This window comes from Pelophylax lessonae (assembly GCF_965119305.1).
Source record: "Pelophylax lessonae genome assembly, chromosome: 3".
Lineage (NCBI taxonomy): Eukaryota > Metazoa > Chordata > Amphibia > Anura > Ranidae > Pelophylax > Pelophylax lessonae.
Genome location: NC_138770.1, coordinates 426,420,035 through 426,444,583, shown reverse-complemented (window position 1 = coordinate 426,444,583; position 24,549 = coordinate 426,420,035). Strand labels below are relative to the sequence as shown.

General features: G+C 40.1%; 1 protein-coding gene across 4 annotated transcripts in view; it reads right to left on the bottom strand.

The window, feature by feature from the left end:
- LAMA2 (laminin subunit alpha 2) overlaps positions 1 to 24,549 on the bottom strand; it is a 1,405,743-nt gene that overhangs the window by 294,765 nt on the left and 1,086,429 nt on the right. For all 4 annotated transcript variants that reach the window (XM_082249565.1, XM_082249566.1, XM_082249567.1 and 1 more), the window contains 2 exons: positions 18,202 to 18,313; positions 1,554 to 1,716 (listed from right to left, as the gene is read on the bottom strand). In XM_082249565.1, the coding sequence (XP_082105691.1) occupies positions 1,554 to 1,716; positions 18,202 to 18,313 (275 nt within the window). The remainder of the gene's footprint in view (positions 1 to 1,553; positions 1,717 to 18,201; positions 18,314 to 24,549) is intronic.

Below are 24,549 nucleotides of genomic sequence, written 5' to 3'. Positions count from 1 at the left end.
AAAGAAAAGGTAATTAGACAGGGAGTTAATTTTAACCTGCAGTTTACTAACAGGTTGCAAGTTAGAAGCGTCAATGCAAAACAGGTTCAGGATGGCAAAGAGTATGCACATACTACAGAAAAATACAAATAAGATTATGAAAGCTGCACAAATGTGGACCCTTCAAAGAAATGTCTCTGACTCAATCTTGGCAGCGTGGCTAAATAGCATAGTATCTATAAGATTCTATACCAACAAAAAGTGTAGATGAAAATCACTACTTTGTAAAACAGTTCAGAACACAAACAGCTACTTGTGACTTCCCTCGTAGACAGCATTTCCCTCAGTGACATCAAGGGTAGCTCTGGTAACACAGGTGAACAACTAGAGGGACTTAAGGCCCAAGAAAAAAGTGGAGTATTTTATTAGAAATTGGGGAGGGGCTTTTCACATTAGCTGGGTCTTCTGGAGAAGGTCTGACAATGGAGGGCCTCTCACCCCTGACTTCAGATCACTTGCCCTGCTACCTCTGCCTCATCAGGTTTGGAATGTCTGAGCTGCTTACGGAGGGAAGCTAAAGAATTTAAACTCGCTGGGTGTGTCCAGGAACCCAAGAAGTTGTGGAAAATGTAGTTACTTGCACCTGCACCTGGGCATGGTAAATAAATGGGTACTCCAGTAAACTACTTCATACCTCCCAACTTTTTGAGATCAGAGTGAGGGACAGCTATTACACACAACCCCTGCCATACCCTCTCAAAGGAGAATTATGCAAAAAAAAAAAAGATTACTTAAACCCAAAATTGCATTTTTGACCACTATTATTACCTTATAATGGCTTTTGACATTAACAAATGCAGCAAGTTAGAAATCGGATGAAATGTTTAGCACTGGGAAACACTTTTTGAAAGATAAAAGGGCATTTTATATACAACTATATAGATCAGACCAAAATAAGGTACAAATTAGGAGTAAAGAAGGACAAAGGGACATTGTTCCAAAACAGGGACAGCCCCTCGAAATAAGGGACAGATTGGAGGTATGCTATTGTTTGAATCCAAAATGCATATAGAAACTTGTACCAGCCAAAAATGGTTGCAGATTTTCTGCTCATTCTGGTATCTTTACAGTTGCCAGTCCACCAATCAGTAGCTGGTTCCAACATTCTGAATAGACATATCCCTTACTTGAATAGCACCTCTCTGCATAATTAATGATCCATATATTTTGGCAAGCAAACGCAAACGCTAAATAGTAAAAACACAGATATCTTGTTGAGATGATAAAAAAAAACACTTTCATAATAAAAATAGAAATGTTTTATCTATCTTTCCAATTTCGTGTAATTTTTTTACTAATACACAAACAATGTGTGTGGATAGAAAATCTGCTACTTCTCTCTTCACAGTTATTTGCTCTGTTTATCATCATTAAACTAACTTGGAAAAAACATGAAAGTGGTTATTTTGAAAGTATGGCTATTTATTTTGTTCACAGATTTATTGATGTTCCTCCAAACTGAAAATTGAGATTGGTAAGTGAGTGTTTTCATGATATGTAATTACGCTACTTACTTGAACTCTTCTGCAGCTGCTTTCTCCTGATTTTTAAACATTTTCCTCCTGAGCTCAGCCATCATCTTGTCAACATCTTTATGTAACTCATGGAAGCTCTTGTCCTGTGTCTTGTTCTGAATACCCAGTGTTTCATTTAGCTTCATAGCTTTGTCATGTAAGTCTGAATATGATATAAAGATTGCATTACATAAGAGAGAGTTTACATTTATTTTTGAGTTTATTCAATTTAATTTGCTACTGCATGATCAACTCTTTAAATGTAGGTGAAAACCTCAGGCATAGTATTTAAGCTGAACTCCAGTGAGTTAAAAAAAAAAATTATTTCCTCCATATTATGCATATGTTTTCGTTCAAAATCATTAAAGTGACAAAAAAAGATACTTTTTCTTCAAAAATAATCTATTCACATCCATTACTTAAAGTGGTAGGAAACCCTTACATATAACCAGAGATGTGACTAGTCTCAGATTATACACAGAAATTTAACAAATCCTCCTACAGAAAGCTGGCCATAGATGGATCAAAGTTCAGAAACCTTACCAGGGACCAGCCGAATTTCAATCCATCCATTCAAAAGGAAATGGCTTGAATGATCGACTCCTCTCAAACAGGACTGTTGGTATATTTTCATTCGATCAGTGGATAGTCCCACTGTCAGAATATAATAGCCCAGCAGGGAAGATCCCTCAAACCACCTTGAGTGGGTGGATGGGGAAATCATTTGCTGGCTGAACACAGAGTTCCTTAATATCTGAGGGGAGGAGAGGGGAGGAAAGGGACACAAACCTTTGTACTAAGGCTATACTCAGGCTCATAAGAAAACATACAGAGTCAAGGCTATAAGTCACCTGCTGTGTGCAGGAGGAGGGCGGCCATTTCACAGTAGGCTGTTGTGTTGGCTTAAAGGTTTTTTCAGTGACTCTGCAGATAGCAGAGAGAGGAGAGATCAGAGAGTAATCAAACTGCTAGCACACACTATAGAAAGATGTGCTTTGTTAATTTTTCATTGTTGAGGTTTACATTAATAGCCATGTAATCTATTTTTCCTAAAATTGTTTTTTACTGTGTTTTTCTGCTTCCTTGTAGCCTCCATGAGCTCTCAAACTTCTTTTTTTTCTCCTCATTCACTGTTTACTTGTAATGAGCACAAAACACATAGTCCATGGAGTGAGAAAGTGAGGGTGGCTATCTTTCTACATACAGTAGGACAATTGGAGAATAAATGTGGCCACCCTCTAACAGGAAGTCAGATCACAGCATCAAGAAAAGGGATATGGAGATTTAAAGGAGGATTAGAGCAACAGAAGATAATTTTGTGAGTTGAGAATACGTATTTAGATTAATTTTATTAAATCTAAAGTTTAATGTCACTTTAAAGGAGAAGCACAGCCAAAGCTCATGTGGCTGAACTTCTCCTGTGGATCAAAAGAGTGCAGTTCATTCTGCATACCTGTGACCCATTTTCAGCAGACGGTTGATGCCACAGAGCCAGTCCAGGCTCAGAAAAGATTGCGACCATATGTTGGGATCCGCCCACATGCCTGGACCAGCACCCGGATCAGACTCTCAGTGAGCTGCTGAGAGCCTGAGCCAGCCGCTCTTGTCCCCTCCACAGCCCAGCACTCCAGTGAGCACTGGAAGGGCAAAACAGACAGCAGTGACTTACAGTCACCGGCTCTCTGCTCAGGCAGTTCTGAGAACCTAGCGGTCAGCTGTGTTTGATTGATCGGTTCTCAGCTTTAGAGCCGATGGGGGGACAGATGCAGCATCAGACCTATGCTACATCAATATAGGTAAGTATGATTCCACAAAAAAAATTCACATACTTTTCTTTTAAATATAAACCTAATGCAACTAATGTCTGTTTTTTCAGAGTTGCATCAGCCCCTGTACAGCAGGGCTGGAAGAAAGAGGGGAGGTATTCTTAACCCATTGTGCTTTGTTGTATAAAGATGTGCTGACAAAAAACATGCGCACGAACATGAGAGATTACCGCATCAATATTTTGCTAATTCTTCATTGAATAATTAGAGGTTAAGGGCAGGGGATGAACAAGTTGTGTTGCTTAATTTAAAACACAAATAAGTGCAGTGCAAAAAAAGGGAACCTGTGTTCCTGCTGAAAAAAGGCCCTGATAAGGAGACTGTAGAACATGCTAGAACATTTTGAAGGGGCAAGAAAATGTTTTAGTATTGTATGTTCTGGACCAATAAACCAACTTTTCAGAGAAGTTTCACCATTTTAGATACCATTTCACCATTTTAGTTACCCTCAAAACCAACCCTTGGGGTACTATTACTCACTGTGGTGGTGCATTATTCCTCCTCCCACTAACCACATTTGCTAAATCTTATTTTGCCCAAACTGACCATCAACCTTGGGGCATTTTTTTGTCCCTTCTGACTAGGGTTGATCGAACTTTTGAAAAGTTTGGTTCGACCAGAACACCCGAACTTCCCAAAAGTTCGGCCCGGATTTCAGAACCCCATTGAAATCAATGGGACCCAAACTTCGGTAATCAAAAAACACCATTTTGAAGCCCTAAAACCCAATAAATGCCCCTAAAAAGTGCATAGGGTTCTGGGTCATGCCCCAGGGACTATTAATCACACAACAAAAAAGTTCTTAAAAATTGTAATTTTTGATAGAGAGCCAATTATTGAAAAAATAAAAAAAAATAAAAAATTAGATTTCTTTGGATTTAGTGTCTGGGGGGTCTAAAAAGTGTACCTGTGAAGTTTCAGATCTGTCCAGAACCAGAAAAAAAAGGTTGTTTCTATTAGAATTAATATAGAACAGGGATATGGCTCCGCTATTTTCACACCTTGCTGGTTTTGTAGCAAGCGTTTTTTTGGGCATTTTTTGGGGGTTATTGGAGGCAGGCATAACATCAGAACTTCTGTGTAGGGGTATATATACCTACACACTTATATGTATATATACACCTACACATATATAGGTGTGAAAGTAGCAGAGCACTATACTTGCGCTAATGAAATAATTAAAACCAATATGGCTCCGCTCCTATCACACCTACATATGTGTAAGTGTAAAATACATATAAGTGTGTGTGTATATATTCCCCTATACAGAAGTTCAGATGTTTTGCCTGCCTCCAAAGACCCACAAAAAATGCCCAAAAAACCCGCCTGCAATAACACACCTGGGCGTTTTTTTTTTGGCGCAGGCGTTTTTTTGGGAATTTTTTGTGGGTCTTTGGAGGCAGGCAAAACATCTGAACTTCTGTATAGGGGTATATATACACACACACACTTATATGTATTTTACCCATACACATATATAGGTGTGATAGGAGCAGAGACATATTGGTGTTAATTATTTCATTAACGTAAGTATAGTGTTCTGCTACTTTCACACCTATATATGTGTATGTGTATATATACATATAAGTGTGTGTGTATATATTCCCCTATACAGAAGTTCAGATGTTTTTCCTGCCTCCAAAGACCCAAAAAAAATGCCCAAAAAAACGCCTGCGCCAAAAAAAAAAAAACGCCTAGGTGTGTTATTGAAGGCGTTTTTTTTTGGGCATTTTTTGGGGGTCTTTGGAGGCAGGCATGACATCTGGACTTCTGTATAGGGGTATATATACACACACATGTATGTATATATACACCTACACATATATAGGTGACACTACGGTCATAGACACACCCTAATCACCTAGGGCACATTAGCATTATCGCTCTGTTTGCCAGTGAGGAGTGAGGAGATGGGAAAGATCTCCCTCGGACCTGCTCTGCCATAAGAGAAGTGCCACACACTTCTATTTCACTTTGCCAGCAGGGAGAGTAATGTACCGGGGCCATATACATGTAGGCAAACACATGCATGTGTATTTAAACTTTGGGGTGCACACCCTAATGCAATAGGCTGCGCACACCAATGACTACGGTCACCCTGGCACTTAACACTTTCCCTACAGAAACTAGATTTTTGAATCTAACTAAAGTGGAAAATAGCAGCCTAACTACACTAGATATCCCTTTCCTCACACTAATAAATGCTAAATGACACTTTTGAAGCAGAAGTAACAGAACTGCTTCCACTCTCTTCCACATTCCTGTATTACAATGCTAGGAATTTGGCAGGGCTATCTTATATACTGGGGGGCGTATTCACTACTGATTGGCCTCTGGACCCCCTAGTCACTCCAATCACATTCCTAGCATTCTCCTGCCCCCTCAATTGGCTTTTACTAATGGTTCTGGTCCAATCACGGGCTTTTAAAGCCCATTTCCTGTCCCATTGCATTTTGGGCGGTTCTGGTTACTGAATTCCGAACTTTTTCAGCAAAAAGTTTGGAATTCGGCCGAACCTCAAACAGCCAATGTTCGGGTCGAACTGATGGTCGACCTGAACCGTTCGTTCATCCCTACTTCTGACCACAGAACATTGTTTACTCTCACTGACCACTAGTAAACGTTATGCTCTCACTGGCAACAGCATGACCCCCCCTTAAAATATGAAATACAGTAAACCAGCCCTTTGTTTAGAAAGTGTATCCCTGTTCAAAATAAAGAAAACTATTTGTATTTTTTTTTTTCAAGCAAAGCTCACCTAAGTAGCCCTATGAGCAGAAGTGTTAACTTTTTGTTTCGACTACAGGCAAATCCAGTTTTGCTGAAATTACTTCACTTATCGTTGCACTGCAGGTCAGCCACTGTATCCTCCATATTTCCTTCAGCTTAAATATCCAGCGCTATAGCAGAAATTTCTGAGATCAAAACACAGCTCTGTGGGAATTTAGGATGTTCAAAATAGCTTTGCTCACCCCGAATTTAAGATTACTATGTAACAATAGCCTAGAGCATGACAGACTGTCAGTGTTCGGTCAGATTTAATGCGTTTGTTTAACCAATAGGTTCACTTTAATGTTTCCCCTGCCCACATATGCATAGAAGTAGTACGTTACATAGCAATTTTTAACTGAAATCGTCCACACAAAGAGTAGTTTTACCTTGAGATCTATATGTATTGTTTTCTACTGAAAACTTCTGTTTATACTCCATTATAAGCACAATACAAAGAACTATAAATAGTGAAGATACATTATGTAAATTATAGCATATACTGACTGGGCTGGCTATTGAAGCAATCTTCGACTGGTTTGTACCATAGTAAGGTAATAGTAAAAAAGCATAATAAAACAGTTATGCCTTGTCATACAGGAATAAGCAATTTGATGCGGAATTTGTGATTGTATTTATTCAAAAAAAGTTTTAGAATTATTACGGTTTGAGAAAAAGCTTTTACTTTAAATCCTACTAGATGGTTTTTGTACAGCTATGTAAAAGGATAATATACAGCATAAATATCTGGCCTCTAAGAAGTACATTTATTTGTTTAGTTTTAGGTATGTAGTAAAAGCTAGCAGATTACAGCGAGATCAGAATAGAAGATAAAACCTACACAGAATGAAATGAAAATTGTGAAATATTCATGGATCAATCTGGTTTAAGACCTTAATGGGCAAATTGATTACCGAATAAATGTATACTTGCACCATATCAATGGTGTATACTGATAATGCTGTGACTTAAAAGGGCACATTTACAAAGCTGTGAGCATAAAGAAATCAAAATATAGTAAAACACATTCACAATAAAGATTCACCTGCCATCTCACAGTCACTGCTTTTTAAAATAATTTAACGGTTTGCTGAGTGCCCTAACCCCCTGGGTTTAATGTAAGAAAAACTCATATGTTGTACTAGGCTTAAAGATGCTTGTTTGATTTTGATATATGTGGGTGGGGTATGTTCCTGATAAGCGGCAAAACATCTTGTATAGTGGTGAGCTGAACTCCCTGGGTTTGGTTCAAGCAGGGTTGGGCAAACTTCATAGGCATTCAGATGCCAACCTCCAACCCTATTAAAATCAATAGGAGCTGACCTTCTTTCTCCTACAACTGTCCAGCATACCGTTGAGAAAATACAAGAAATCGATTATCCCGCACGTGCTATGCGCGGCAAAGTCTTGCATTCCGTTGTATTGGAAAAGCTCCCGGTCGCCCACCATCAAGGATTGCATGCTGAGGTTAGTCGAGATCAACAGAATGGAAGATCTGACTGCTCTGCACAGACGTGAGAAATACGATAAGATCTGGGGATATTGGAAGGTGTTTGTCCTCTCTGATAGAGGGAAATCCCTGCTGTGCTCCTGAACTCAGGCATGAGGCCTGCCCAGGGGTGGCATATGGCCCCGCACGGTGCTGTCCCCCTTCCCTTCCCTCGCCCACTCTCTCCTACCCTGTTGTGCTGTCCCCCCCCCCCTTTTTCTTTTTCTTTTCTTTTACTCTGCTTTCTTCACTTTCTCTTCAAGCTGCGATAGATACAGCTGCTTTGGTTGATTAACTGTTAAAGCCTCGGCTCCAGGTCTATGGTGTTATCGCCCAGAAGTTTACAACGACACCTTTATTTTCTGATTACTGACTGCCTCATGCTATTGACCTGTTTTGATTACCTTGTAATGTACTTTCCTTTTGTTCAATCTTTAAAATAAAATATATTTGAAAAAAAAAAAAAATCAATAGGAGCTGAATCTATCAGATTAAAAACTCTCATTTTCTGGGCTAAAAGGCAAGTGGGTGTCAAAATTTGGCACAAGGGTGGGCACATATTCCAATGCTGAAAACATTTTTAAAAAATCTATTTAGCCAAAGTCATTTTTTAACTGCTAAAAGTGAATAATTAAAAATGTCAAATTCCTTTAACCACTTGCCGACTGCCCCATGCAGATTTACTGGGGCAGGGCGGCTCGGCTGCGCATAATCACGTAGATCTACGTGATTATGTGCACGCGGTCTCGGCGATGCACGCACGCCGCTGGAGCCGCGCTCCCCCCTGTGGTTAGACACATCGGAAGCCAGACCGCAGGAGGAGCGGGCTCGATTGCCGCCAGCCTCCCTCGATCTTCGGGGAAACTGACAGAAGAGTTGTCTGCCTATGTAAACAAAGCAGGCAGCTCTCCTGTCAGACAAGCACAGAGAGATTGTGTGTTTCAGCCAAGCTGAAATACTGATCTCGGTGTGCCTTTCACAGAGCCCTCTCCCCCCACAGTTAGCAAGCACGTTTAGGAGCACACTTAACCCCTTGATCACCCCAGTGTTAACCCTTTCCCTGCCAGTGTCATTTATACAGTAATAGTGCATATTATTTAGCACTGATTACTGTATTAATGTCACTGGTTCCCATAAAGTGTCAAAAATGTCAGTTAGGGGTCCGACCTGTCTGCCGCAATGTTGCTGTCCCGCTAAAAATCGCTAATCACCGCCATTACTAATAAATACAAAAAATAAATAAAAAGTCCAAAAATCCATACAATAGTTTGTACACAACTTTTGCGCAAATCAATTAAAATATGCTTTTTGAGATTTTTTTTTTACCAAAAATATGTAGCAGAATACAAATTGGCCTTAACTGATAAAAAAATTAGATTTTTTTTATTTTTTTATTGGGAATGTTTTATAGCAGAAAGTAAAAAATATTGTGTTTTTTTTAAATTGTCGCTCTTTTTTTGTTTATAGAGCAAAATCTATAAATCGCAGAGGTGATAAAATACCTCAAAAAGAAAGCTCTATTTGTGGGAAAAAAAGGACATCAAATGTATTGGGGTACAGCGTCGCACGATCGCGCAATTGTTAAAGTAACGTAGTGCCGAATCGCAAAAAATGCTTAGTCATTAAGGGGGTAAAACCTTCCGGAGCTGTAGTGGTTAATTAACATGCCTGGGAGATGTCGTAGTCATGCCTGTGAAGAGGTGCATCTCTGTGATGTGCAGAAAGTGCTACAAAGAAGAAAAGTTTTAAATTGCTGTGGAATATTTGGAGTTTTTGTGCTATTTTTTTTTTTTTTTTTAAGCTGGCAATCAATGTAATTTTCTAGCAATTTAAACTGTATCTTTTTTTTGTTCTTTGTTAATGTCACTTTTGCTGAAGCAAGAATTTCAGTCCACCTAAAACACATGCCAGACCCTTTGGGTTACCCTTTTTTTTGTTAAGTTATATACTGTATTGTGGACAGGTTTGCACCCCTGTTGTATTTTTGTGTTGTCGGTATCTCCACTGGGGAGACTCTCTCTATTTTTCTTAGTGACCATTGTCATCCAGAAAATAAAAAAAGGGAATTCTTTTATTAGAGCCACTTGTCTGAAATTGTATCTCTCACTTTCAAGAGAGATTTCCTCTTGATTCTTGTTGTGTCTACAGGAAGAAGATGTAAAGTGAAATCTCCACCTGTGACAAAAATGACTGACAGGGTTTCTTTTATTTTCCAACACAGGGGTTCTAACCATTCACAACTCTAACTGAAGCTAGGCAAATAGTTTAGGAAGTAGATATACAAAATATTACCAAAAGTATTGGGACGCCTGCCTTTCCACGCAAATGAACTTTAGAAGCATCCCAGTCTTAGTTTGTAGGGTTTTTTAATGAGTTGGCCCACACTTTGCAGCTATAACAGCTTCAAAGCTGGGAAGACTGTCCACAAGGTTTAGGAGTGTGTCTATGGAAATGTTTGACCATTCTTCCAGAATAGCATTTGTGAGGTCAGGCAGTGATGTGGACAAGGCCTGACTCGCAGTCTCCACTCTATTCTTCCCAAAAGTGTTTTTTTTTTTTTGGGTTGAGGTCAGGACTTGTGCGGGACAGTCAAGTTTCTCCACCCCAAACTCGCTCATCAATGTCGTTATGGACTTTGTTTGAGCACTTGTGCACAGTCATGATGGAAAAAGAAGGGGCCATCCCCAAACGGTTCCTGCAAAGTTGGGAGGATTAAATTGTCCAAAATGTCTTGGTATGCTGAGGTCTGAAGAGTCCCCTTCATTGTAACCAAGGGGCCAAGCCCAACCCCTGAAAAACAAACCCACACTATAATCTCCCTTCCACCAAATAAACTTTATTTCTAGCAGAGTGAAAAAGGATTAGTTACAGAAAAGTTCTAGTTTTGAATAGAGTGGGAACGTTTTAAAACCTCTGTCAGTTTTTTTAATGCTGTCTGTTGTTATTTGGTAGATTTCCCCTCACTTGCTGTATATGTGATGGGTAATAGAACATGGGGTGTGGGGAAATCTTTTTTTTTTTTAACAAATAGTTTTATTGAAGCTTGTTGCCATTAACATACAGAAACTAATAGTGGAGTACAGTTTACAATCTGAGGAACAGCAAAACGATGAGACACTACTAAATAACATAGGATTCTCAACAAGCATCTTGTGTAACACAGAAGACTCAATATTTTCAGATAACCCATCCCTAAGGGACAATTTAAAACTAGGGAATGGGAATTGGGGGGGGGGGGAGCAGAAAATAGCAAGTGTTTAAGCGAGGGGCAAAACCCCAAAGACACAACGGAGATATGGTGTGTGAGCCTGGGTTACGGGTGTTGGAGTTCAAAAACCATTGATGATGAGAGTAGTTATCCTGTCATATCATGTGGAGTGATATAAGAGAAGCAGAAGGAAAGTCACATCGGGCTAAAGGTGGGATAGTTGTCATCCTCAGGTCCCCTAGGGCTGGGGGAGACCCTGGGTAGTAACAAAGGTACACCACTTGCATTGAAAGACTGTGGGGCGTGGGTGAGGATGCAGGAGAAGGTCCATGTGTTCCTTTTTCCATAGAGCGGTGAGGTCTGAGCACAGTTCAAGGATTATAGAAAAATAGCCTAGGCTATATACAGCGCTTGCCGCAGAAAAACAATTAACTTAATGTATGTGAACAATGTTGAAAACTTATCTTTACAGTATAAGTGAAAATACAAATCAATTAAACACATGAAAATTAATAAAAAGTTCCAAGGAATTGATAAAAAGATAAATAAGTCTTTTCCAGTGGTGATCAATATATGTGAATAAAATAAATGTAAAATTCAATAAATAAAGTCTTTTCAAGTGGTGATCAGGTGCAAAGTGCTTTGTGCTCAATAAATAAAAGTTTGTGACTTTTGTGACGTGGATTCCTTTTTTCCTGTGGCTTGTGGTAGAAATAAATGACTTACCTTTGTGGGTGATCCTGGTGGGATACACGTTAGGTTCCTCCTTACCCGATCTCGATCCTCAGGATATGGGGTTAAAAGAAAGGCTCCAGATAGTGTATTATCATTTTAAAAGTTTATTCATCAAATATTCATAAAAATCAGAGCTAAGAAAGACTCAAACTCCAAGTTTTCAGGCAAATAAACCGCTTACAAACACCTCCTAGTAGAGTGGCGAGCGGAGCGTTCCGCCTTGCGTTCGACGTGGTGAGTAGTGTACTGACGTGCGTTCAACAACCTTGACGCGTTTCGTCACTTCCTGTGACGTTTTCAAAACCTTTCCCCACAAAGGGGATCCCCAATCAGGCCTGAACGGCCTCCAAGCGATGTAGGTCCTAGTGCTATACAGCACTTAGGACCCAACAATTCTGGTAAGTCACGAAAGTCACGAACTTCTATTTATTGAGCACAAAGCACTTTGCACCTGATCACCACTTGAAAAGACTTTATTTATTGAATTTTACATTTATTTTATTTACATATATTGATCACCACTGGAAAAGACTTATCTATCTATTTATCAATTCCTTGGAACTTTTTATTAATTTTCATGTGTTTAATTGATTTGTATTTTCACTTATACTGTAAAGATACGTTTTCAACATTGTTTACATACAAGTTAATTGTTTTTCTGCGGCAAGTGCTGTATATAGCCTAGGCTATTTTTCTATCATCCATTTTAAATCTACAGCTGCTGCCACACAATATATATTTTTGTATTTATATCTCACTAATTACACACATTTTTATATTTTTATCTTATATTTAAACAAAACCTTTTTCAGTGGCGCAGGGAGATACACTAGTATAGTGTTATCTTTTTTCTATCTGCAGTTCAAGGATTGTTAGAGGGGAAACGTCCATCCAACGCCGAAGTATAGCTCTGCGCGCTGTCATGTAGCAAATGGAGAGCCAAGGTTTGTGCCGTTGTAGGAATAGTCTGGGAAATCTTTTTAACGGGTACACAAAAGAAAGTAAACCTGACAGAGGTTTCAAAACTTTTAAGCTCTATGGAAACTAGAAAATGTTCTTAGCTAGGCTATAATGTATATGTAGGCCAAACTTCCCACAGATGTGCTGGAAGAAAACTACCATGGACAGGTGTCAGTATAGCACCATGGTCAGAATGTTTACATTTTTTTTTTTTTAAACACTAATGAAATTAGGTTACTGAGATGCATGGGACTGATGTAAAACTAATAAAGTACACGTGTGAACTGTAGACATAATTTGTAAGGACACAATACAATAATAGCATATTTTCATTCTGTTTCGTGATCAACAGAGCAAGGACAAACTAAAACGGGTTTACTCAGAGTATTGATCAGCTACACAGACTGTTATACAATTAAATGTTATTTCTGCATTGTTTAAAGTGTTCTACAATGTGACCAGCGAAGCACACACATCATCCTAAAACAATGCGTTTAAAAAGCTTATCAGTTTAGAAATAGATTAAACTACACATCTTTGTCTGAAGCTTATTTCAGGACTTCACTGAAATCCAAATCTGTGCTCTGTTTCTTTGATCTTGCCTTGAAAGCCAAATCCTTGAATTGAGTTAAAGATGCCAGGATTGACTGCCAGGATTGACTGCTTAAGCTACGGCTGCTTAAAGCTCTTAGGATATTGTGTAATAAAATAGCTCCACTGTAATAGGTATTTTCAGAGGTTCAGGGAAATTCTTTCTAATCTTTTTCATGCTTTATGTGGCTGTACCTGAAAACAAGTCTCAAAAAGAGTACGCAAATGAACTTCAGGCTGTGTGAAGTTCTTTGAACTGAACAACCAGTATAGAATATGCAATTCCAGGTATGGAAATATTTTCTTTTTTTTTTTTTTTACCAAATCAGATTATGAACATTCATTTGTATATCAAAAGAAGTTATTTGGGTTTATAAAATGTTGGATACAAAAGATATTTTTTCTTGTTAAGCATATCTTAATATAATGTATTTATGGTAATTTATCTTCAATATCTGTAGAAGTTGAGATAGTATTTTAGTGAAAACATACTGTTCAAAAAGAACCAGCATCAAAATACATGAATCACTATGCTTATTTATTTTTTTTTTTTTATTTTGGATATAGTAATGAAGGGTTATAACCCTTTAATGTTTATTTTTTTTTTTTTTTTTGCTACTTCTGTTGCATTCTGGAGATTTACCTTCACTTCCCGTCTCATAGCCAAAAACAGGAAATCAGAGGAAGTTTCACCAAAGTGAACACATTTATAATTGTCACCAGGGTAACCAGAACTAGTGTCCTCATTGCAGTGCCAAGACAAGATCATCCAGTGCTCAGGAAAAAGATGCCAAATTGAGCCCCCCCCCCCATTATGTGCAAGTTCATGAGGAGGAGGGGGAGGGAGGACACAGCCTGCACCTCCTCCCAGCTCTGTCCTCCTCTCCTTGCCACTTCAAGTGCTAGGCTAATGCTGCGGTCACTACTCCTGTCAGCCTTAAAGAAGAAGAAACTTGCGGCTCCCAATCCCTACAATACATGCTGCACCCAGGGCAGCCCCCCCCCTTCCGCCCACCCCTTGTCCCGGCCCTTCCTCATAGGAGGATTTCCCCCCCCCTATTCTTGTTCTTTTCTTTCTCTGTGATAATGGTAAAAGTACAAATTTATTGAATCTCTGTGAAGACAGTAATAAAAAACTGACAGGTGTTCTTAATCCCTCTCCACTCAGTCCAAAAGAAAAAAAAAAGTTTTGACTTTAGTTATACTTTAAATGCATTAAAAATATGTTTCTATTTCCACATTATGGGTAAAGTTTATTAAGTAAGAACAAGTAAAGCAGTTTGTATAATTCAAAGGAAAATCTAAACACCAATGATGTATTTACACGCAAAACAAGCTTCAGCAGATGGTCCTACCCTCAGAGCCACCCCTCTGACATGTTTTACCTGATGGACTTGAAGTGGTAGTAAAGGCTAACTCTACTACTCTTAAAAATGTTTCCTGCCCCCTCATCCTACCTATATTGCAAAACCTGTACAAATATCTGTGTACTATTATATTTTAATACTAACCAATACAATTTAGGGATATAGCTGCAAATTTACCCCAAATTACAAGATGGCCTAAAAGTAGCAGGGGGGGTTAAAGCTTGGTTCACACCTACGTGTTTTTCAGTGCTTTTTGCAGAAAAGTACTATGGTCGATTTAACATGGTTTCCCATGGGACACGTTCACACCTATGCTTTTTTCAGCCGCTGCATTTTTGGAAAGGGTCAGGGACTTTAATATCTAAATTTTTTTGGAAAGACACCTTTCTGTAACTTCTGTCTCCAAGCTTGCAGACAATGGTTAAACCCGGATCCATTGGCTAATCTTTTTTTTTTTATTTTTTACAGAAACAAACCTCCCTGGGTCTTCTGTCTCCACATTTGGGTCATTTGGTGCTTTCATTCAACTGTGGCATCACTGGCCAATTTTTCCCACTGATACCTGAGTGCTGTAGCTCAATTTTTTTTAAAAAGACATCTACTTGTGGCTTCTGACTTTGCATTTAGACTTTTTAGCACTTCATGCATGCATGCCTGTCTTTGATATAAAAAAAAAAAAAGAAGCCTTTTCTCTGACATTAAAAACATGAAAGAATTTTGGCACTACTACTTCTGCAATGAAAATATAGCTAGCACTGTTTAATAAAAACAGCAGTTTTAGGGTGCTACTGTCTGTTAGGAAAGTTAAACGTAAAAAAAGAATACAATTCCATAGGTAAAGCTGCCAAAGTACATTGTGGCTCAGACTATCCCAGAAAACCATGATGGTTCCATAACACCACATTTGGCTTAGGTAGGCCCCAAACTTATAATTTAAAAATGTATGGATTTCCCATGTTACCATATGACACCCCACTCCACTGTATCATTTTAATTTATTGTGTATATTCTCTCTGGATGACTCCTCAAGCTGATGATAAATACAGCATATACCTGTACAATGCGACAACACATAACTATATTTTTATATATAAATCTGGTCCTGTTTATAACTATTAAGAGTTATAAACAGTGACCAAGAGACACTGGTAGTCATACTGCTTAAGATAAAAAAAACATGGACCAATGCTTTTAAAGCTTTATCACTATTGTCCTGCTGTGCCTGAAGGTGTTTTCAATGCATAGGGACTTAAAGTATATATAAACAATCACCTTGTAAGACAATCCATTCAGTTTTAAAATAGAAACGAAAGGCAAAACATTTGTATGTGTATAAAATTACTATATACTGTAAGTATATATATATATATATATATATATATATATATATATATATATATAACATATACAGTATCTCACAAAAGTGAGTACACCCCTCACATTTTTGTAAATATTTTATTATATCTTTTCATGTGACAACACTGAAGAAATTACACTTTGCTACAATGTAAAAAAGTGAGTCTACAGCTGGTATAACAGTGTAAATTTGCTGTCCCCTCAAAATAACTCAACACACAGCCATTAATGTCTAAACCGCTGGCAACAAAAGTGAGTACACCCCTAAGTGAAAATGTCCAACTTTGGCCCGATTAGCCATTTTCCCTCCCCGATGTCATGCGACTCATTAGTGTTACAAGTTCTCAGGTGTGAATGGAGAGCAGGTGTGTTAAATTTGGTGTTATTGATCTCACTCTCTCATACAGATCACTGGAAGTTCAACATGGCACCTCATGGCAAAGAACTCTCTGAGGATCTGCAAAAAATAAATGTTGCTCTACATAAAGATGGCCTAAGCTATAAGAAGATTGCCAAGACCCTGAAACTGAGCTGCAGCATGGTGGGCAAGACCATAGAGGGGTTTAACAGGACAGGTTCCACTCAGTACAGGCCTCGCCATGGTCGGCCAAAGAAGTTGAGTGCACGTGCTCAGCGTCATATTCAGAGGTTGTCTTTGGGAAATAGATGTATGAGTGCTGCCAGCATTGCTGCAAAGGTTGAAGGGGTGGGGGGTCAGCCTGTCAGTGCTCAGACCATACACGGCACACTGCATGGCTGTCATCTGCAGGTCTGGAGACATGCTTGGCCAGTCCATTTACCCTCAGCTTCTTTGGCAAGGCAGTGGTCATCTTGGAGGTGTGTTTGTGGTCATTATGTTAGAATACTGCCCTGCGTCCCAGTCTCCGAAGGGAGGGGATCATGCTCTGCTTCAGTATGTCACAGTGTATGTTGGCATTCATGGTTCCCTCAATGAACTGTAGCTCCCCAGAGTCGGCAGCACTCATCCAGCCCCAGACCATGACTCTCCCACCACCATGCTTGACTGTAGGCAAGACACACTTGTCTTTGTACTCCTCACCTGGTTGCTACCACACACGCTTGACATCATCTGAACCCAATAAGTTTATCTTGGTCTCATCAGACCACAGGACATGGTTCCAGTAATCCATGTCCTTAGTCTACTTGTCTTCAGCAAACTGTGGGCTTTCTTGTGCATCATCTTTAGAAGGGGCTTTCTTCTGGGATGAAACCCATGCAGACCAATTTGATGCAGTGTGTGGCGTATAGTCTGAGCACTGACAGGCTGAACCCCCACCCCTTCAACCTCTGCAGCAATGCTGGCAGCACTCATACGTCTATTTCCCAAGGACAACCTCTGGATATGACGCTGAGCACGTGCCCTCAACTGCTTTGGTCAACCATGGCGAGGCCAGCTCTGAGTGGAATCTGTCCTGTTAAACCGCTGTATGGCCACCATGCTACAGCTCAGTTTCAGGGTCTTGGATATCTTCTTATAGCCTAGGCCATCTTTATGTAGAGCAACAATCTTTTTTTCAAATCCTCAGAGAGTTCTTCGCCATGAGGTGCCATGTTGAACTTTCAGTGACCATTATGAGAGAGTGAGAGTAATAAAAACAAATTTAACACACCTGCTCCCCCATTCACACCTGAGACCTTGTAACACTAATAAGTCACATGACACTGGGAGGAAAAATGGGTAATTTGGCCCAATTTGGACATTTTCACTTAGGGGTGTACTCACATTTGTTACCAGAGGTTTAGACATTAATGGCTGTGTTATTTTGAGGGGACAGCAAATTTACACTGTTATACAAGCTGTACACTCACTAATTTACAATGTAGCAAAGTGTACTTTCTTCAGTGTTGTCACATGAAAAGATATAATAAAATATTTACAAAAATGTGAGGGGTGTACTGTATATGCCTTCCTATGTAAACACTTTTCTGGGCTCGGAGCATGTGCCCTGCGCACTCCCAGCATGGTCAACGGCAGAGGCCATTGCGATCGAGAGCTTTCCGATCATGTGACCGCTGTGACAGCCAATCACAGCAGTCACATGAACTAAATTTCCGCCTCCACCTTCCAGCATGTAAAAGCTGAAGAGGGAAGGGTTTATTAAGCATAAATCTAACAATTACAGCTAGAGAAGCAAATTCACAAAATTACTCTCAATAACATTTTTTTGTATGACCTTTAATGAAAAAAATTCAGATTTTCCCTTAATATCCCAAGTTTGAATAAATGCTAATCAATTTCAGAAATATTTTAAAACATCTTCTTACAACTTCAATTGTTTTTAATTTATGTATTTTTTCTCTTGTAAAAAAACAATAACAGTCTTACCTTTTGATGCCTGCAGGGTATCCTTCACAAAATCTTTCAGTTGTTTTGCCCTCTCATTTGTCCTTTCTGCATCTTTCCCAGTTTGTTCTCCATCTGCAGATACTTTCGCAGCCTGTCAATCATTTGAGAGAGAAAGGAAAACCAATTGTAGTAATAGGTTTTTCAGTGACTGCAAAACTATTTTAGAAGGCAGGTCTCTGATGACCTTTGCTTGTATATATACTTTCCTTCAGAGTCAAAAGAAATCAATATTTTATTGATCATATCAACTGGAAATTAAATATGATGCAGAGGTTAGCAAATAAATTGCATTAGTTTCCCATTAACTAAATATAGGTTGTTTTTATTTCAACGTCAGCTTAGTGTTCTTGGTCAAAAATAGGGTAGGTAAGCTGCAGCCAGCTATTGAAAGATTATTTAAAGCACTAAGCAGATACCTTCAGAAAGAGGAAACAAATAGAATTAAGTTTAATTTGTTCATTGATCGAACTGTATTCAGCATCGTCTGTGAGCCTTCTCCCTCAAGCATGTTTGCATGAAAGAATGGTTCATCCCGGTAAAGCTTACTCTAGAAAGACATCCTAAATCGATAGTGAACTCTGATGAAAACATTTTTTCCTTCTTTTAATATGCAGCCCATTGACTGAAAACAAAAAAACTGGCTTGCACCAACCTTAAAACAAAAACTACAGTAAGCTTCCCTACTTCATATGTGCATTGTAACATTTATTACATAAACTTCTTATAAAAATATTAATTTGATCCACAAAATATTGAATAACAATCGTATTAGATATTTTAAGCTAGCCAATTTAATTTACTACCAGGTCTGAAAATAGCATTGCAACACTTATCTAAATGATAAAATCAGCCAGACATGCCCCCCTCAGACTACACTGGATCTAATGCCTCATACACACGTGCAGATTATCTGCAGACTTTTGTCTGCAGACTTACCAAAACCATATAATATGAGGTCAAACCTAAACACTTTCAATTTGTATGCAATCCGGCAGGCCCTTGCACTACATAGAAAAGGTAAGTCTGCAGACAAAAGTCTGCAGATAATCTGCACGTGTGTATGGGGCATTAGTGACCACTTACAACATAGATTTGGACACAACCTTGTCCTTGACTGTTCAGGAGTTTGGAGAAACACCTGAAAATTCAACTGCTTGGCAGGAGCCAGACATCACATATAAAAGTGAGGTTACTTAATTTATACATGATAGCTTTTTGTTGTCAGTGGTTGTTAAGACCAGTGGGTGCAGGCACCACCTAGTCCTTAACAATCATTGACTATACTGGCCCCATTCACTTTCCTGGCTGAATGTGTGAAAATTATGCTCAAACCTCCAGAAGAACCTATGCAAAAAAAAAAAAAAAAAAACAGCACATCCTTTGGGTCTGTTAAGATTTTAAGGGAAACTCCATGTATATATGGCCAGTGACATCACTTGAGAGACCATGCTCCTTTGTTTATTATTAGGATCTGGAACTGGGTGATGTCTTTCAGAGCGAGTGGGTGGTTTCTGTCAGCGGTCAGTGGGGTTTTTTCTTTCTGCAGATTGCTGGGAATCATTCACTATGATTGAGAAGGATCTGCATTGCTGGATGACGTGCTTGATGATGAATGTACCTCATGGGACATTGTGTCATTATTTAGTGTTAAGGGCATGTAGCCGGGTATAATCCAGGAAGGGGGGCACAGGCTCATCCCTCTCTTTCCTTGCCACCCAGGCTTCATCCTCGATAAAGGTCTGGTCTGGATTTTAGGGAAGATATCATGTTTTTTTTGTTTTTTTGCTTGTGAGTTTCCCCTTAAAATTGTTGGGGAACCCACGCCTTTTTATTGTGTGGGGTCTCTCTTGACACCCATACCATACCCTCATCCAGGATAAAGGTATAATTAATTTTTAGGGCGAACCCTGTGCATTTTTTTTTTCGGGGTCCCCTAATAACATCTAAACCAGGTTTTCATCTAGGATAGGTGTTTAGTATATATGAAGGAAATCCATGGCTGCTTTGTTTACAAACAGAGTAAGTGACTGAGTGCCGGTTCACATTTGTGCGATGCGGGAACACTGCGAATATGCAGCGTGATCCCACATTGCATCCAGACCTCTGGCAGTTCACACTGCCATATGCGATATGCAGGGGGCGTCAATTAAAAGTTAACGACACCCCCAGTTGCGATCGCATATCGCAGTGTGATCTGCAAGTTCGCACAGAATCGGATTGCACTAGTGTGAACCACTATGCGATCCGATTCTGCTGCAGATAAAAAAAGCCTCATGTGCGAGTTTAGTGCAGATGCGGTGCAAATTCAGCCATACAAAGTGTATGGCTGACATTTGCACCGCACATGAGATCGCATGTTATTTAGGAGCAGTGCGCTCCGAATTACATGCGATCTCCGCGATCGCACTAATGTGAACCGGGGCTCAAGCTGTGATTTACTGGCAATATAGCTAGTTCCAGATCTTGGATACAGCTCTGATGAAACCGACGCAAGGTCGGTGAAACACGTCAGCGGCAGTGTCAGCTGGACTGCACCACCCGGACCAACCTCTCTGGTGTACTTTGTGACCCCTGGATTACCGGCTCAACTAAGGCTCCCCCTGCTTTGAAGCTCGCTACACCGGATGTGACGTCGGGCAGCATCCACGGACCCATTCGTCACCACCTGGAAACGAGGCTTGAGCCAGCACGGAAGGGAAAACGCAGATAGCAGACTGCACGAGCCGGCAGGGTCATTTCACCAAACATGGAGGTATGAACTTTTCTCATCTAGCCCGCACACACCACGGTGCACATTACTCCCTACAACCTGCACGGAGGACCTGACCATCTTTCATCCCCACCATTACTGGGGTGTGCTATTTGATCACTGAGTGGACAGCATGTACCTCCTACATCAGTGCTAACGGTCTCCACAGGAGGAAACTGCACCATTTTTGGGCCGGTTCGCATCCTCAGGGATACCATCACCAATTGGGCTCACATTACCACTCTGGGAGAAACCTCTATTACAGCGTTATTCACAACTGGATAATTAACTATTTTTCAACCCAGGTCCGGAATTGCCCGAGTGGACTTTGCTCTATTTTTGTTTTGCATGCAGGTTTCGCCACAGTGTATCTGCTGTATGATTTTTTGCTACACAGGATCACCGACTGCTGTGCCCATGATCCCTGCATGATCTAAACATCTCATACCTCCCATTGTGTATGGTAATCCCCATTCATGCTTTGAACCATTCCTATCAGTTTATGTTCCTGGTCTCGGTTGATGCAATCCACTGTCTGTATGTTTTTTAAATGTTTTTAATGATGTCTTGTGTCCATATATGTGATCAGTTCTTTCACCAGGCATAAGTGCCTTAATAAACAATTTCCATTTTTTCATCACATCTCAGCCATTATTGTGTATCTTTGGTACCTGTATTTGATCAACCTTTTTTGTGAATTAGGGTTGGAATCGACTCTTGTTTCCACCCAATTCACAAACCTTGTTCCTCTTATGGTCGCATTGGGATCAATAGGTACTTATATAGATACCCTGGAGTGTGATACTGTTTTACATTGCGGCCAATTCTGGAACCAACCCCCTCACATTTTTTTCTTGGATGAGCTACACATGCCCAACAATAGGTCACCATTGTACACAGAATGTGTATAGCACCTCCAGTAGAGTTGGGAAAACTCTTTGGCCCTGGCATCAGTTCGGGCTAAAAATTGGCTGTTCGCCCCGTTCGGGGAACACCCAAATTTGCAGGGTGTTCTCCCCGCTGAATGCCCTGCAATGCACTGCACTGCACACTGCATTCTGAGCCCTGATTGGGCAAAGCTTTGCCCAGTCAGAGCGCAGTAACATCTGGCTGTAAAGGAGTGGGGCTAGGAAGCAGTGTCCTTAACAACCAATGAGTCATCAGCTGTCAATAGGCTTCCCCATTGACAGCTGAATAAAAAAAAATAGTAAAAAAAAAAACGGCATGGGGTCCCCACCAAAATTGATACCAGATCCTTATCCGAGCATGCAGCCTGGCAGGTAAGCAAAGTGTGGGGGGGGGGGGAGCGCTTTCTTTTTGATTTTTTAGGTGCGGCGGGCGGTGTAGTTGATGATAGATTTACATCTGGGACACTGTTTTTTTTCTTTTTAATAAAGGAATTGTCAAAAACTGTCCGTGTGTTTTTATTACTTTTTTACAATTTTTTTGGTGAATGGGTAGGGGTATTATGTACCCCATATTCATTCACATAGGGGGAAGGAGGGATCTGGGGGCTCCTTCCAGATTCCGATAAGCCCCCTGCCAGCATCCACCCTTGTTGAGGGCATTTGGCCTTCAGGAGGAAGGCGCTCGCTTGCCCCCCCCCTTTTCCATAACCTGCCAGGCTGTGTGCTCGGATAAGGGTCTGGTATATATCTTGGGGGGGGGGACCCTATGACATTTTTTTTTTAATTTTGGTGTAGCGTTTCCCTTAAAATCTATACCAGACCTGAAGGGCCTATTATGGACAGGGGAGGGGGGGACCCCATGCCATTTTTTTTTCTTTATTTTTTCAATAGCTAGGTGCCAGGAATTGTAACCGCAAGTCAATTTAAATGTGGTTTGACTTGTTTTTGTTTTTATCTTTAAAAATTTTATTTTTGCTGCAGCATGTTCTATATATGCTACAGATTCTGCACTTTACAGGAAGACTAAGAGGACCACCCCCCCCCCCCTTTGGCATTATATTTAAAGGAATTTTTTATTTTTATTGTTATACGTAGAGCATCATTAAAATCATTGCTCCTGGGGGGCGGAGCTAGCTGCGGAGCAGAATTGATGCCTAAGAGAAAGCTCCGGCTGCACAGGGGATTAAATGGCACTGAAAGACAAGCCAGGACTCTGCTTATCTTGTCAAGGACTGATGAACTGACCTTAGCCACCAGGGACATTGGGCATCATGTCCAGGAAATGTAAAGAGGTCCAGAGACCTCAGAAACCTAATGCCTTTTTTCATCAGCAGCTGCGTGGAGAGGGACAAGATGGCGCCGTGAGGCCTTCTCCCTCTGCTCCTAGCGTGGCATCTAGATCCTCACAATGGGACTCTCATCCTCAAACCTGCAAACCACAATATACCCCTTCAGGTAACTCTACACCCACATCTGGCGGCCCAGAGAAATCTAAATTTAAACTGGATAAACAGTACAAAGATACTGAAACAAGCAATAGCGCTGATTCTGGAGATAGGGAACTACCAGATTTTAATGAGAAATTCCCTACCTCTAATCAACCAGTATTGGACACAGTTATAAAAGACATGTTAATGTCACTAAAAAGGCTCACTCAAAGCTGATCTAATGTCATGCATGCATAAATTCAACAGGGAATTGAAAAATGTAGAAAGCAGAGTAGATCACATTGAAAATAAAATGGGGGAGTTTGCTACCACAATCAATGATCTAGTGGATGCCCCTGAGGAGAAAGATGAGTAAATGGAGTGAGTCAAAGCTAAAATAGCGTATATTGAAGACAGATCCAGAAGAAACAACTTAAAAATAAGGGGAATCCCTGAATCCATATCCCAGTCTGAACTAGACCCTTATGTCCCTGCAATGTTTAGAGCTATTCTTCCTGAGGCTTCTGATATAGACGTTACAGTAGACAGAGTGCACCCTCTCTCCAAGAGAAAAAATCTCACTACTATAACAAAAGCCATAAGAAACCATGACATCAGCTACAAATGGGGGTGCCCTACAAAAATCACGATAACCAGAGCAGGATCATCATTTGTTATAGACTCCTTGGAAAGTGGAATTGTCCTATTAAAAACTTGGAAGATACTACCAGAAGAATCTCCTCCTACATCCTCACTCAGAAACAACACCTATGTTAATCCAGAGTGGAAGGTAGTAACCAACAAAAATTCCCAAATACACATATAGTTCTGGCATGGGACTTAGATATTCTTTCAGTTCTCACTGTACAAAGGAGAAAGGACTTTCGCTCTATGTACCCCTCATACAACGGGTATCACGCCCATTATTCCCAAGTGCACTTAGTTATTTTTCACTAAGAAGATGCCTTAATTGTTCGTTTGACTGTTTGTTTGACTTATGTTTTTTTCCTTCTGAGGGAGGTCATGCGCCTGTGCAGACTCAAGCTTTTACCAACTATATCTCCAAAGTATATCTCCTGAACAGCGATGAAACGTGGGCACTTCCAATTCTGGCCACTAGAGGTCAGCCAACAAACACATTGTGTACATGCATACCTCAACCACATAATAAATTGACATTCACCATCAAATGGGACTAACTTTTCTATCCATTAATTCCCATGGACTTAATCACCCAGTTCAA